General features: G+C 43.0%; 1 protein-coding gene across 1 annotated transcript in view; it reads left to right on the plus strand.

The window, feature by feature from the left end:
- The window catches only part of nectin1b (nectin cell adhesion molecule 1b), a 72,048-nt gene extending 66,453 nt beyond the window's left edge, over nt 1-5,595 (plus strand). Inside the window, exon 6 of the mRNA XM_067506757.1 lies at nt 1,417-5,595. Within this exon, the coding sequence (XP_067362858.1) occupies nt 1,417-1,922 (506 nt within the window). The 3' untranslated portion in view covers nt 1,923-5,595. The remainder of the gene's footprint in view (nt 1-1,416) is intronic.
- The last annotated feature ends 8,180 nt before the right edge of the window (nt 5,596-13,775 follow it).

Here is a 13,775-nt window from a genome sequence, read left to right on the forward strand (position 1 = left end):
CAAAGCACAGCATCATATACGTTTCAGGTAAACACTGGTTATCAGATCCACATACTGTGTTTTCCACAGAAGTCACCTGATGAACAGTGTGTAGAGCCGTGATAATAGCTGGGCAATAAATCAGCACAGCCGTGTGCAGAAACAGTAAATCTCGACTGTGTGTCATTTGACATGTCTCGTCTTGTTTCACAGTGTTCCTACGAATGTGTGGTTTGTCGTGCATGAACAGGAAGCTCCCTCCTTTCTTCCCCACGCCCTTTGTTTAGTCGATGGCGTAACTCGTTCGGTCCAGGTTTCGGCGTGAAGTTGAACGTGCCTGTGCTCTACCCGCGCGCCTCGCCGCTTTGATCGCGTCTTAGATAAAAGCCTTTTCCCCGCCCTAAGTGCCCGAATGAGCTTCTCGCTCACTTTGTGTTTTCAAGTGCAGATGTGTATGTTAGGGACACGGTCTGCAACAACTAGTTGTACTGTAAGCAGAAGCTGCGCCTCAGCCGTGAGCTTTGTTTCTCTCCTGTGAGGAGGCTTTGTGCTCTCTAAAAAGGGTGGCATGAACGTGATGACTCAGTTTAGCTTCAGACGGTGTGGTCGTGGCAGTTGTGCATTTAAAACAACATATCTTTCTTTTTTTTTTTTTTTTGCATGTTGCAATGAGCAAATCCCAGGCTTGAGCCCTGGCATAAGTTGCCGTCTCTCTCCACCAGGCCATTAGTCACTGTCACTCTGTTCCACGTTACAGCGCATCTTTGACTCATTTAATAAGTTTCTTTCTCTTCTCCAGCGGCTCTGCTGAATAATATAGATATTTTCTCCTCGAATCGTATTGTATTTTTCTGCCTGAAAAGAGCTGCCTCATATTTATCAGCTTTCTTGGTGCATTGTGGCTGCATATGCTTGGCTCCTGATAATCATCTCTGGCGCTGCGCTTTCATGTCATTACTGTTAAACCGATGATGAATATGGTTCTGTGTCATGCTGTACAATGTTCTGCTGGACTGTACTGCAATATATCATTCAGTATGTTTTACTTTGACGTGTGTCAATCCTCCAGATTTGAATGAGAATGGCTTGAAAGGCCAAACGGCTTCATTGTTAACCTGATGGTTATTGCATGCTGTCGAAGTTCTCACTTTACTCTTCGTACTCTTTGATGGTGTTGTGTTGTCTTTCTATGTCTGAAACTGCATGTGACTGTTAATGACTGAGCTCACTGTTGGTGAGGGATCTGCGGGGGGGTGGGGGGGTGGGGGGGTTGGGAGCTCATGGGGCCTGGGGGCCTTCCTTTCCCCTTTGCTTTTCCGTCCTTGTCTCCCTTACTTCATCTCTCCTTTAAAAAAAAAAAAAAAGAAAAAAGCACAAACGCACCTCCTCCCACCAGAGCACTGACACACTCCCTTCCATCTGTCTTTTCCTACCCAGAATTCCCTAACAACCCGCCAACTGGGGGCCATGAGATCAGGCAGGAGCCACACAATGCAGGCGCCGCCATCGGGGGTGCTGTGGGCGGAGTCGCCCTGTTGGGTATGGCGGCCATACTGCTCTTCGTATTCCTACGCCGCCGCCAGCGCACCTTCAAGGGAGACTACAGCACCAAGAAGCACGTGTTTGGAAATGGGTACAGCAAGGCCGGCGGCCTGCCCGCCCACCCCCCCATGCCCAAGAACCTGCAGTACCCGGAGGACTCGGACGATGAGAAGAAACCTGCTCAGATCGGCGGCCCTGGAGGGTTCGAGGCGGGCGAGCGTGATTTTGACCACGAGTCAGAGGACCTGAAGAGGCCCTATTTCACTGTGGACGAAGGAGAGAGCCGAGATTATGACGAGCGGACTCTGGCTTTCCAGTATGACCCTGAACCTGAGATAGCCGATGATATGATCTCTCAAACCGACGGCTCTGTCATTTCTAAGAAAGAGTGGTACGTGTAGTGGCATGCAACAACCAAACCAAACGACCCTCTGTCCCCCACCTGCATCCCACCACACCCTTCACCTCCAACACCACCCCTCCCTTCCATCGGTCAAACTGCACCAGTCACAGTCCTCCCCCCCCCCCCCCCCCCCCATCACCTCCCACTCACCCCACATCTGACCCCATCTAACTAATCTCAATTAAAAAAAAAAAAAAATCCAGAGTCTATTTAAAGTGCTAGCGACATCAGCTTCTCAACGTGACAGCGTTGGGGTCAGTTCCATAAGGTGAATGGGCAAAGAATGCAAACTAAGGTATGTAAACGGACTTATTGTCACTGACCTATGAGGCCAGGGAGGAGATTTATTAACTAATACTGGTGTATTATTCTTTTTGTGTAATTTTTCATGTTATAAATGTATTAAATGTATAAAAGAGACTGCAGGTTGAGGTTTGCTGAGCACATTTGTGAAAGTCCTACACTGGATGTATGATTCGTTTTTATTTGATCGATTTTCCATTACCATTGCCGTTTTGTTATTGTTGAGATTTGTTTTTTTTTTTGTTTTGTTTTTTTTGTACTTTTGTATGATTTTTAGGTGACCAGAGAATTGAGAGATAAAAGTCTGACCTAATTACAGGTGGAGTTTCTAAGGGTTTTTAATCAAGTTTCAGAGAAGCTTGGAAAAAAAACTGCACCTGTACCTTTTTTATTGTTTCTCACTGGGATTAGCATCCATGAAATTACACATTTATACATATTTACCATATTAAAATCAGATATGACGTTAATGCCCCTCCACGTGTTTATATGCTTGATTGGTTTGTTCACTGAGAGTCCGTCTACTGAGCCGCGGGATAACAGTTATCAAGTGTTTTTTTGCAATTTGTACCCTAAAGTCTGATCAGAAGGGGAGAGAAGGGCTGCGGTCGTATCACACACAACTATTGTTATTTTTCAGTGATGCATCACAAAAGGTCGAAAAAAGGTTTGTCGAGTCTCACGGCGAAAGCTTCCATTGTGCTCTGAAATGTCACGAACAGGTTCACCTGTGTGGACGAGCTCCAAATCTTACCACTATACTGAAATGTCTGTTTTGTTTGGGTTTTTTTTTTTTTGTGTGTTGACTTGTCATAATTACTGTATGTGTTACTCTTGATTTTTTTTTTTTTCCTAATCAAATGGATGTCAGAGGAAAGTGTCTGGGAAATTTCCCAACAATGACTCTGCCTCTCCTTTGGCCTAAAGCCTCCCAGCATACAGCAACAGCATTTTCAATGAGGAGTCGACCATGGACACAAAGGACACAGACAGGAGGAAAATGCCAACTAATGCTTTCATTTACGTCCACTGGCAAAACATTTGAACGTGTAAAGGGAATTGAAAATATTACGGTGGCCATGCTGGATTCTAATAAGTCACCTGCTGCTTTCTTGATGTTTTTTTTTGTTTTGTTTTTCCCTCTCTAGCTCTCTCTCTCTCTAAAGTGAATTTAAGTAGCTGTTTGCAGGATTTTCGAGGAATGAATTGTTGTCCTTCCCTTAATGTTGGCGTGTGAATGTGCCAATCGGGATGCAATGACCCCCGTGCGATGGCTTTTTAAATCACTGTTAGCAAGCGCCAGCGGATGCTACAATAGCAAGTGACTTGCTTCTATCCTCAGCACCGAGGTCCATTTTCACAGCCAGCGGCTTCAAACACACACACACACACACAAAAGAAGTTCAATGTGAAATATCTGCTAAAACAGAAGCAAAGGAGTGGATATAAACCACACATCTGACTGGCTCCGAACAATATAAATACTGTATTAAGCCTTATTTTATGCATGTTTTTTTTTGTGTGGGAGTGGATGTGCGTATGTTGCTATTTTTTCTGTATGGATTCAAGTGCGGTCGTCCTCATTTGCAGCTCAAATGACAGCGTTTTGTCAGTTTTGTCAGTATTGACAGAGGTTTAAGGGCACACAGTACTCAGCAACAATATCGCAGTTAACACAAAAACGTCTATAAATATAATCTATAATAATAGAAATAAAGCTGGAAAAAAAAATAACTCCGTCTCCGTGACGGCAGATCTCTCTCTCTCTCTCTCTCTCTCTCTCTCTGCCGAATGGAGACATGTGTCCATGCTTGTCTACTGAATGTTTTTAGATGAGCATGTTAATCACGAGCCTCAAACTTTTATTGTATTGCCAACACAATTTAGCTTTACAAAGCGAGAGAGATCATGTTCTTACTAAGTCTGTCGATTTCACGTTAGTTCAGTTTCATTTCCTACAGGTCTCCCCCTACAGATAGAGAGCAAACACGGGAAGTAGACAACTGGAAACTTCAGAGTGGAAAAAAAACAAAGTAATCTGCAGTAGCTGCAAATGCAGTTTGCAGCTGTGTAGCCTTTATTTTGTTGTTCACCTACAGATGAAGCTGCTTTGCTCTTATTTTTTACTTCCAGTGGCAGTTTGCATCACTGCACAGTAGTGACAAATGGATAGAAATCATGTTTTTGTTCTTGCATTCAGTGCCTATCAAGTCAGGAGACATGAGGTAGTGGAAACAGTTTCTGCTTCATCCTTTGTTACTCCCGCCCAGGATAAGAAATAATAAGAAAATTGTGAATGATGGCTTCTTCGCTTACAGTGAACTCCAGCTAACATAATAGGGGCTGTTGTTGTAGCCCTGCTCTAGCACAGTAACTCGCAATGTATCAATGCTTGATCTTTATATCTGCTGATCTCCTGCAAAGCTGCAGTCAGTATCAGTTTGAAGGTGTAAATCGTGGCTAAATGGTGATACAGCACCTATTTACAGTCAATACTGGATAGTTTAAGCCTTTGGACAGATGTAACTTTTGCAACTTAGTCACACGTTGCTGACTTTTCAAGCACAACAACTGAAACTTAATCCAGTGGAAAGGAGATTTGACTTGTAAATTTAAATTTAAAAGAAACTTTGCAACTTTGGCCCAAAGCGAAGCTCAACTCTACAGCTCTTTTTAAAGCACAAGTTTAAAGGGTTTCATTCGAGTTGCTCTATTTTTATTATTATTTTTTTTCTGCAGCCATTACAAAACCACACTGCCACACTTGCTTTTCAGACATGTTGGAGAGAGAGAACGCCCTCAGATTTGAGAGGACATTTCTGTATACTGGTAGATGTAAACATTGTCTTCATGTTGTCGGGGTGTTATGAGTTTTTTTGTAATACTAACTGTAACTTCATTCCATCCTAATCTACTTTTTGTATTCAGTATGTTCAACATTCCACTGTAAATACTGTACATACGGTTGAGATTATAGTCTGGATTTATTTAGGGACTGCTCCGTAGGGACCCTCTCCAGGTACAATATACCTATTTTGACTGCAAACAGAGACTTGATGATTGAGAGACGACGTTGATGCATAGCCTATTTCCAAAGTCCCACCTGAAAACGCTCCTCCGGTACATTTTTAAAACGCCACTAGCGGCTTCACTGTCATACAAATGGGGGGTGGGTGACGCATACAGTTTGATGGTTTAATGTCATTGAGAGAAACTCGTAAGAGAGAAATTGTCTGTATGCAGCCATGTGAATGTATATTTTTAAGGGTGTTACAAAAATGGAAAAAAATCTCTTGTTCAATTGTGATGACCCAGTGAAGTAACTTGTATTTGTTTTAAGCATTAAATGAGTTCAATAGTCAACAATGTTCTGTCCCGGTTCACTGAGTGGATAGATGTGTGTTAGTATGTTACCTGATTGAATATGGTTCATGTCTGCAGCACATTTCTTATCACTGTGTATTGATTTTGGTAATTGCAGCTCTCTGCCAATATCTTTGACCGGTAATGTATCACCTCATGCGGGTGCTTATTTTGGATTTCTTTTTCCAGCTGTATCACTTCTTGTGAACCTTAAGTGTAAGCGATACAAGGTTTGTTCTGCAAATAAAAGTTTTCTTCAGTTTGAACAAAGGCATTCCTTGTTAGAACGATATTTAAATCCAGATGCGGCTCTGCTAATTTCTTTTTTGCTCCAAAAGTGTGTTCGGGCACCCGGCCATCAGGCAGACTCGTGCATTGCAGCATCCGATCTTCTGCAGCTCCAGTTTTCAGAATTAAAGGCAGCTGAGGCGGCTGCACTGCTGAAGAAGGATGATTCTCTTTGCATTCGTCCCATTGTCTGTTCCAGTTTTGTGCCCGTGGATAACACAGACCTATAAAAAGTAACATCAGCACATTATCACGAGATAACACATAGTCCAAACACGGCATATGTTACACGTGAGGAAGAGATTTTACCATCGTTACAATGTTTTTTTTTTGTCCAAAACAGCTTCAACCACAGAGGTTATTTTAAAAGCTGAAAGGGTCCCAGCACAAGACAGATGAAGGCATAATGCCAGTATAACAAGGTTGTCCGTTGGTTAGTGCTGCAGCCTTTTGGAACTTATTCCTTTAATTGGTAGAGCAAAAACTGTCAGACAGATGTTGATATGGAGTTCATCGCTTAATGAAGCCACAGCGATATGATGAGAGAGGCCCAGTGTGGAGCGAGAGAGATCTGTCTCAGACTGTGGGACTCAAGTGCAGACATCTGCACTGTGCACATTAAGAACAGCCCAGAGTTTGCAGCTGTTGCCATCCATTTGCTAAAAGAGCCCTTTGTAGCCCAAAGGGGCTTTGATGGCACATAGGCTTTTAACATGCATGGCCATCTAGTTGTTTTTTTTTGGGGGGGGGGGGGGGTTTCTCTCCTAACAGGGCCGCGAGTGGAATTCTACAACATTTCCTCTATCAAAGTGCTCTCAGGATGAAATATGGCTGGATTTGGGTTCTAAAATATGCTCCTCGTGGGCTGCAAATTCAAAAGCCTCGTAAGCTATGTGACGTCACGGCATTCAGCGCGGCATAAAATGCCTGAGATGACTTTATGCTGATAACTGTGTTTGTAGGCCCGGGAATTTATTGTTCCACGATACCCGGAGGTTAAAGCAAACATTTGAACCTAAAAAAAAAAAAAGCTCTTACTTTTCTAAGCAGCACCGTCTCTGGCGAATCATTGCTATGCAGTTTGAGTTTCTTTCAGAGTCGGGATTGATTTTAGGGGCCACGAGAGGCCACTAAACTCTGGATTTGTTAGGTAGCATATGTCGGAAGAAACTCTTTGATACCCTTTGAATGGCTGTGCTGTCGATACACTAAGAATTGGGAAAAAAAAAAAATCTACGTGTCCAAATGACTTCACAAAGCTCACGTACAGCCAAAGCCACGAGTCATTAAACTGCAGTGATTAAACCAGCGTACTGTACATGCATGAGAACAAGACGAGCGTTTCATTCACTGGCCAGCGGCTTTATTCATTCACAGCCTTGAGGAAATTCTATACCGATCCAAATATTGGCAGAAAAGAAGGAATATTGTCAGCTGTCTTCACATGGCTGGTGTGTCAATTTGAGATGTCTACTCAATGGGCCCTGTCATGCGAGTCGTACTTCTCTCGGCCTTGGAATTGTTATCAAAAACCCAGCAACTTAACCTGTGTCCAATCCTGTAAAAACGAACCAAAAGAAGGTGTTTGTTTTCTTTTGTTTTTTTCATTATGGCACTGTGTGTTTATGCATAGTTCTTCATAAAAACAAAAAAAACCCCAACAACTTTTTGGGTAAACAGGCTTCCAGGGAAATGTTCTGTTCCTCTTGTCTTATACTTGTTTCCAGTGACGTCCATAATAAAATGTTACTGCCCTCATGTTAAAGAATCACCACAGCTTTAATCGACTGTTATTATACTAACACGGTCACCCCCACGGACTTTGTGAGGTTTATTATTATTAATATTATTATTATATTTGTTATAAGTGGTATCAAACTAAAAGCATATGTATTTTTCTCTTTCCTTTCTCCGTGACGATGCAGATGCCTTTATGCTGGTGTTGAGAAGCACAATCTTTAAAGTGTTCATCCCAATTTAGCACGTAAGCAAACACATGGTATTTATATTAGTACACTAATACTAATATTTGTGACAGTTTAAGACTTACAACAACTAGAATGCGACAAAGTACACGTACCTTTACATCCGGTGTGCGTATGTATAAACTTATCCTTAATGTGACCTTATGTTGGAGCTTGAACCTCAAAGCTGATATTGGTTTGTTGTCAGGTTTTAAAGGACTCCAGGAACAAAGAGCAGACAGCTCTTTCTTTCCCCATTTGATTGCTTATGTAAAACTCCTTGTTGTCTCCTAAACTCAAAAGGTGCGAACACATCAGGGAAGAGTGCTCACTGCAGCAACGTTGCTCCTTTAAGGCATTTTCTCTGATCATTTGATCGGGGACGTCCTCAGACGACTCGTGTCATTTCCGGCCTCCATCGTCTGCCTCTCTGTTTGATGTTTTTGTCTTCTCAGATTCGGTCTCCCGGGCTACGAAAAAAAAAGCACAACTGGAGTTGACACGTGTCTCTTGGAGCACCGTCCAAAACCAACCACACGTTTCACAGTTCGGACACGTTTGATCGGCCGGTGAAGTGAAACAAGAAAAAAAAAAAAAGGGCAGCGTTCCCACCGGAGGCCGAGCTCGCGTCGTTCCCTCCGTCTACTTAAAAACGTGCTCAGCAATGAGCTGTTTTTGCTGTTTTTGTGTTTCGGAGCTGATGTTGGTGTTTGCCATTCATCTTCTTCAGTGCCTGTGCATGTGTTTCACATTAGAAAAATACATTTTGTGAAGACACGCAACATTTAGCGTCTGCATCCACACATTTGGTGTGTTTTATGAACCCCTCTCACTGCAGCTGGGTGGAATGGACCTAATATCTCATGCCTGACCAGCAAGCGGACTGTCAACCCCGTCTTCTCCTTTTGCCTAACCAAAGACACTGCAGCTGGGATTTAGCCCCAGTCCCATGGGTGCTCTACTTCTATGGTCTCCACTGGGACACCCCCAGTCCCCGGGAGCATAAAATAAAAGAGTGCGAGCAGCTTTGAACCACGTTTGTAACGTGTGAACGAATTCCTGTATTGTTTCAACAATAACCCAGTGGGAATTAAGCTTTAGCACATATTAGCCCCCCCTCCCTTTGATTTTCAACTATAGCCAGCAACCAGCAGTATCACATTGTTCAGTAAACCAAACACTGGCTGATTAAATGGAAAATTCTGCAACAAAAAGACATGAAAATACATTTAACAGTAAGGTCGGATGGCTGGTGTCATGCTACTCTTTCCATTTAAAACATATCAAACATTCTATCCGAACATGCACATAGATTCATAAAACGCTGCATATCTGGGCCTCGTCCTCGTGTCTTTGAGATTCGGTTCATTGATGTCTGTCATAAATCACGACTCTTAAGACTCGGCGGAATCCACTGATCATCCAGAAATGAACAGAAGGTTGTTTATGGAAGAGGCATAGTCAGGCTCTGTTATTTATAACTTTTTAACCCGTCGGAGGACTCGCTCAGCTTTTCGATGTGTCACAACCGCACGGCGACGCACTGACTTCCAATTCGTTTTCTACCGTGCACAGTATCCTCAGACTTTGTTTGACAAAACATGTTTGGCATATAACCCGATCGATTGGGCATGCAGTTTACACCCGACTGATAGACAGAACAAATCAATTCTATTTCCAGAAAATGTGAAATTATAATGAATTGGCAATTATTTGGATTAACCCCCGATCAATCTGCTGAAAATATTATTGCCTATTATTTTGTAAATGAGACGCCTCATAAACAAACTGCTCGGATTCTATGAATAAATTTGTCGGCATCTTGAGGGATGCGAGGCTGCAGTAGCTGTCGGAGACACACACTCGCACGCACGCGCGCTTTCACGCCCTCCCATTTTCAGAGCCAGTCATGGCCTGAGCAGCTCTGCTATCCAGCTGTGTATTAGCGGTCTCCAATTAAACTCAGCCATCCCAGAGCAGAACGAAAGGCCTAAACCCTCTGGTGAGAAAACTGCTGACAACCATCATCTACAAAGTCCGACTGGGAATACTCTGTCCCTGTGACCATTTACGCTGCCTCAAAGTTGTGTGTGTGTGTGTGTGTGTGTGTGTGTGCTTTCGAGAGGGAAGTTGTGTGCATACCCTTCATCCTTTTGTTGACCCATGCTGAGCCTGATTGACCTTAGACACACAACAACAGCTGAATTACAGGTTCGTGTGCATGACGGCACAGTTTTCATTTCAGTGAGAAAATGTTTGAAGGATTTCTTTTCTTTTTTTTCTTTTTTTTTTTTATGGTATCCACTGTGCATATTTGTTTGTAAAAGGATGCTGATAGTTGTTTGTTGAAGGCAAAGTTGCAATGTTCTTCTGGCTTCTTGACATTTTCTTTGATGCAGTGCATTATACCAGTCTTGTCACAGGCTAAAATAAAAATGAGAAAACCTTGAAATATGAATTCCTGAAGGAGCTGGATGATAAAACAGATTGCAACTGGCATTCTCAGAGAGATACTCCGCTGCATGACGACTGGGCGTGGCTGCAGTAAGAAGGAGATGCGTTCAAGGACATGATTCAACCTTGTAAATTTAGAGTGCAGGATGCCGCAGTTGTAACAAAGTACAGATACTGATCCATTTAGATGTTCTAATACATGTCCAATAAGTATATGTACTTACTGATTTATTTGTATTATTAAAGGGCGTCTTCATTGATTTGGTACTTGCTTCTTTCGGTCCTAATTTGGGTGGTAAATGCGTAAAAATGCCATTAAACTTCCCTCTGACTTCCCTACATTAAAATATCTGTACTCCAATCAGAAAAATGCCTCCAGATGACATCACTTGGGGGAACCTTCAGTTAAAATGGTGCCGTCTTGTTGCTCACAGTACAGTTTGTGAGCATGATTCAATGTGCTTTTCCAGAGCTCCCCCAGATGACATCATCTGAACTCCTACCGGTGATGTCATCTGCTCGAAGTAGAGGAGTATTTTAATGTAGGGAAGTCAGAGGGAGGTTTAAAAGCATCCAAACTAAAGCCATAGACAGTTGCAGAGCAAGTTGCAAATTGGTGAAGTCGTCCTTTAAGGTAAATCTACTGATTAGCTAATGATTAGCTTTGGCTTTGTTAGTTCAAATTCCTAGGTGTTTATTTTGAAAGAACAACATATGAAGAACTACCGTCCCCAAGATGAGCACAGATCTGAGCCCTTGTCCTTGGTGACTACTACCCTGCTCCAATCTACTCCTCTCACTGGCAGAGAACCTGTATCGCAGGATTTGGTCAAATTTCACTCTCCGTCACTCTGTCAGTTAAAATCTAAATGTCCTCGTCCTTCAGACCCAAAGCTTGACACCTGTTAAGAATCTCTCGCTCTCTACAGCGAGAGCTCTCCCATCCGCATGCACAATAATCTATCAGTCCAGTTACCACTGGCCACTGACAAATGGGGGCAAATTAAGAACCTAATGTTTGCCGCCCCCCCAACCCCCACTCCCTCTTCGCTGACTATTGACTCTCACAACTTTATCTGTGTACATTAGTGTCAGCGCCCTTCAGCACATACAGCCATGGCTGTCATCGTGCAGAGCCAGTGAGCCTTTGTCACAACTAATCTTCATCACTGGAGCCACCAGGCCGAGGCTGCGGCATCCAGGCCTCAACAAGATTGTCCTTAGCTTAACTCCAAGTGAGGGGGGGGATTGTTATGACTGAACACCATCAGTCCAACGTATGGAAAAGTGCTCACTCCTTCAAATCCAGATGCCAGAGACATGATGGAAATTCAAAAGTCCAAAATGAAAGTATCGGAAATATAAACCAGTGACAGAATAATTCCAGGCAAAAATACAAATTCAATGCTTAATTGCCGAAAACACACCATACATTCTAATCATGTGTACAGGTATTATGATAATGTGTTGACTCGTTGACATTGGTTGTCGAAAGAGCAGCGTTTTTTTTGGAATGGATCCTTTTTTTTTAATGCGCACTAATAAATGTGAGGCGCAGACTTATTTGTGGAGAAAGAGACGCAGTGGGATCTGATTTTACGCCAGGAGAGACACACACTCAGGTAGCTGCCGCCAGAACTGACTTAACCACTCAATTATCTTTATGCACCAGGGGTCATTGGAGATTGTTTCATTTCGGAGTTCAAAGTTGCACAATGCCTCACGTCTCAGGGAATCTGTAGCTGTCGACTTGCCGGCTTTCAGCCCCAAACTCCGGTCTTTGAAGGTGCAGAATTACTGCAAACCGAAATAAATCTCCTAATCTGCTACAAATGCATATTCGGAGCCAGCCATCGATTGGACCACAGCTCAGCGTTTGAAAAGTTGATGTATGCAAAAATGCAAACAAACTAACTGATCCTCACAACACAGCCAGTCGGGACTAATCTCCCTGAAGTCTCGTGGCCAGTTGCCATGACGAGTCACAACTAATTAGCTGCCTCGGGAGGATTGGCTTCCTCCAGCAGCAGGTTCCAATACCCAAACCTGAGGTCAGTCACTGAGCCCACATCAACAGAGCCGGTATTGCTTTGTTCTGTGAATGTGTCAGTGCCATTTAAATCTCCCCATGAGAAATGGTTGTTCGAATGAAAAAAAGGAAAAGTGGGGATTTTTTTCCTGCATCTGGCATCCAATTGATAAATATAGTGATCAAATTCACGCAACTCTGACGTTATCTACTGCACTTCGCTTCTTTAGTCTGCATCCTCTGAGGCAAAAGTCTGACTAGATCCTGTGTTTGAATATTGGGTTTAGTTAAGACTAGACAAACATCACTGCCATGCTGGAGGGAACCAAGGTTGACCACCGAGCGAGGCAGGACACGAATTGTGTTACTGACATATACATTTTACCTGAAAAACACACCAACAAACCAACTGATGTTTTCAAACTGTTTTCACAGATTTAAGCTTTTCCCACACTTTATTTTGTACGTTGCAGGAATTTTGCTACGACATAGGAAAGTGTCTTATGGAAGAAGACGTTATGGAATTCGTGATGCCATGAGATTTTTACGTACTTCAGAGCTTTAGCTTGCTAATCAAAGTTGAAAATGTATTAGCATGTATTTTAATATTCTCTATGACTGATGACATGTTTATTTATGTTTGTCTCTCGCTGAAGATGATGAAGATGTACGAGCTGATGATCACTCGAGCTTTGTCATCTTGCTTCGCTGAGAAGTTGGCGGAAGCCGTGGCTTTTCCGAGGCGTTTTCTGATTGCTTTTACTACTTGTTGCTCATCGTTGTTCATTAGTTGCAATGTGCAGCTTGTGGCGTTTGCTTTGCATTAACCTCCCTCTGTGTACTTCATCAAACTGCTTTTATTGCCGTTGCAACATTTTTAGACAATGGGGATTCTCAGGGCTTGAATTTGTTACTAGAAAGCCATGTACAGTAAATCTCTCCATTCACAGGATTTGTTTTCCACCACTTTTATAGTTCACATCTGCGATATGACATAATACTCCACAGCTTGTCTAATTGCAGTAGTACATACAGTAGTCATTTCTCAGTGTGGTACGGGATATAATTATGCTTGCACTTGCACATCCATCTTCAGGCCCCGGTAGCTACCTTTCAAAGCAGGACAAAAAGCAAGAAATGACTCACTCTCCGGGCACAGGTATTAACAGAAGGGCTTCCTGCCACAAGCATCTCGTCAAAGGGAAATGTTATACACTTGTTATTCCTGTTTGAACTGGAGGTGTGGAAAACAAGCGGCCACTATGAACCTCGAACTGAACAGCAGCAGCACGAAGCTTAACTCACATCCAGGGAATGAGGAAATGCTTCATGGTCGTTTCACTGATGATGCCTGCCTGCTCTCCGCTTACACCAGCAAAGATGAAACCTCGACGTTGTGGCCTTGTTCACAAAGGCGGTTTTAAGCCTTTTTCACCGACAGAGCTGAAGG

The sequence above is a fragment of the Channa argus genome, chromosome 6, assembly GCF_033026475.1.
Source record: "Channa argus isolate prfri chromosome 6, Channa argus male v1.0, whole genome shotgun sequence".
In the NCBI taxonomy this organism is placed as follows: Eukaryota; Metazoa; Chordata; class Actinopteri; order Anabantiformes; family Channidae; genus Channa; species Channa argus.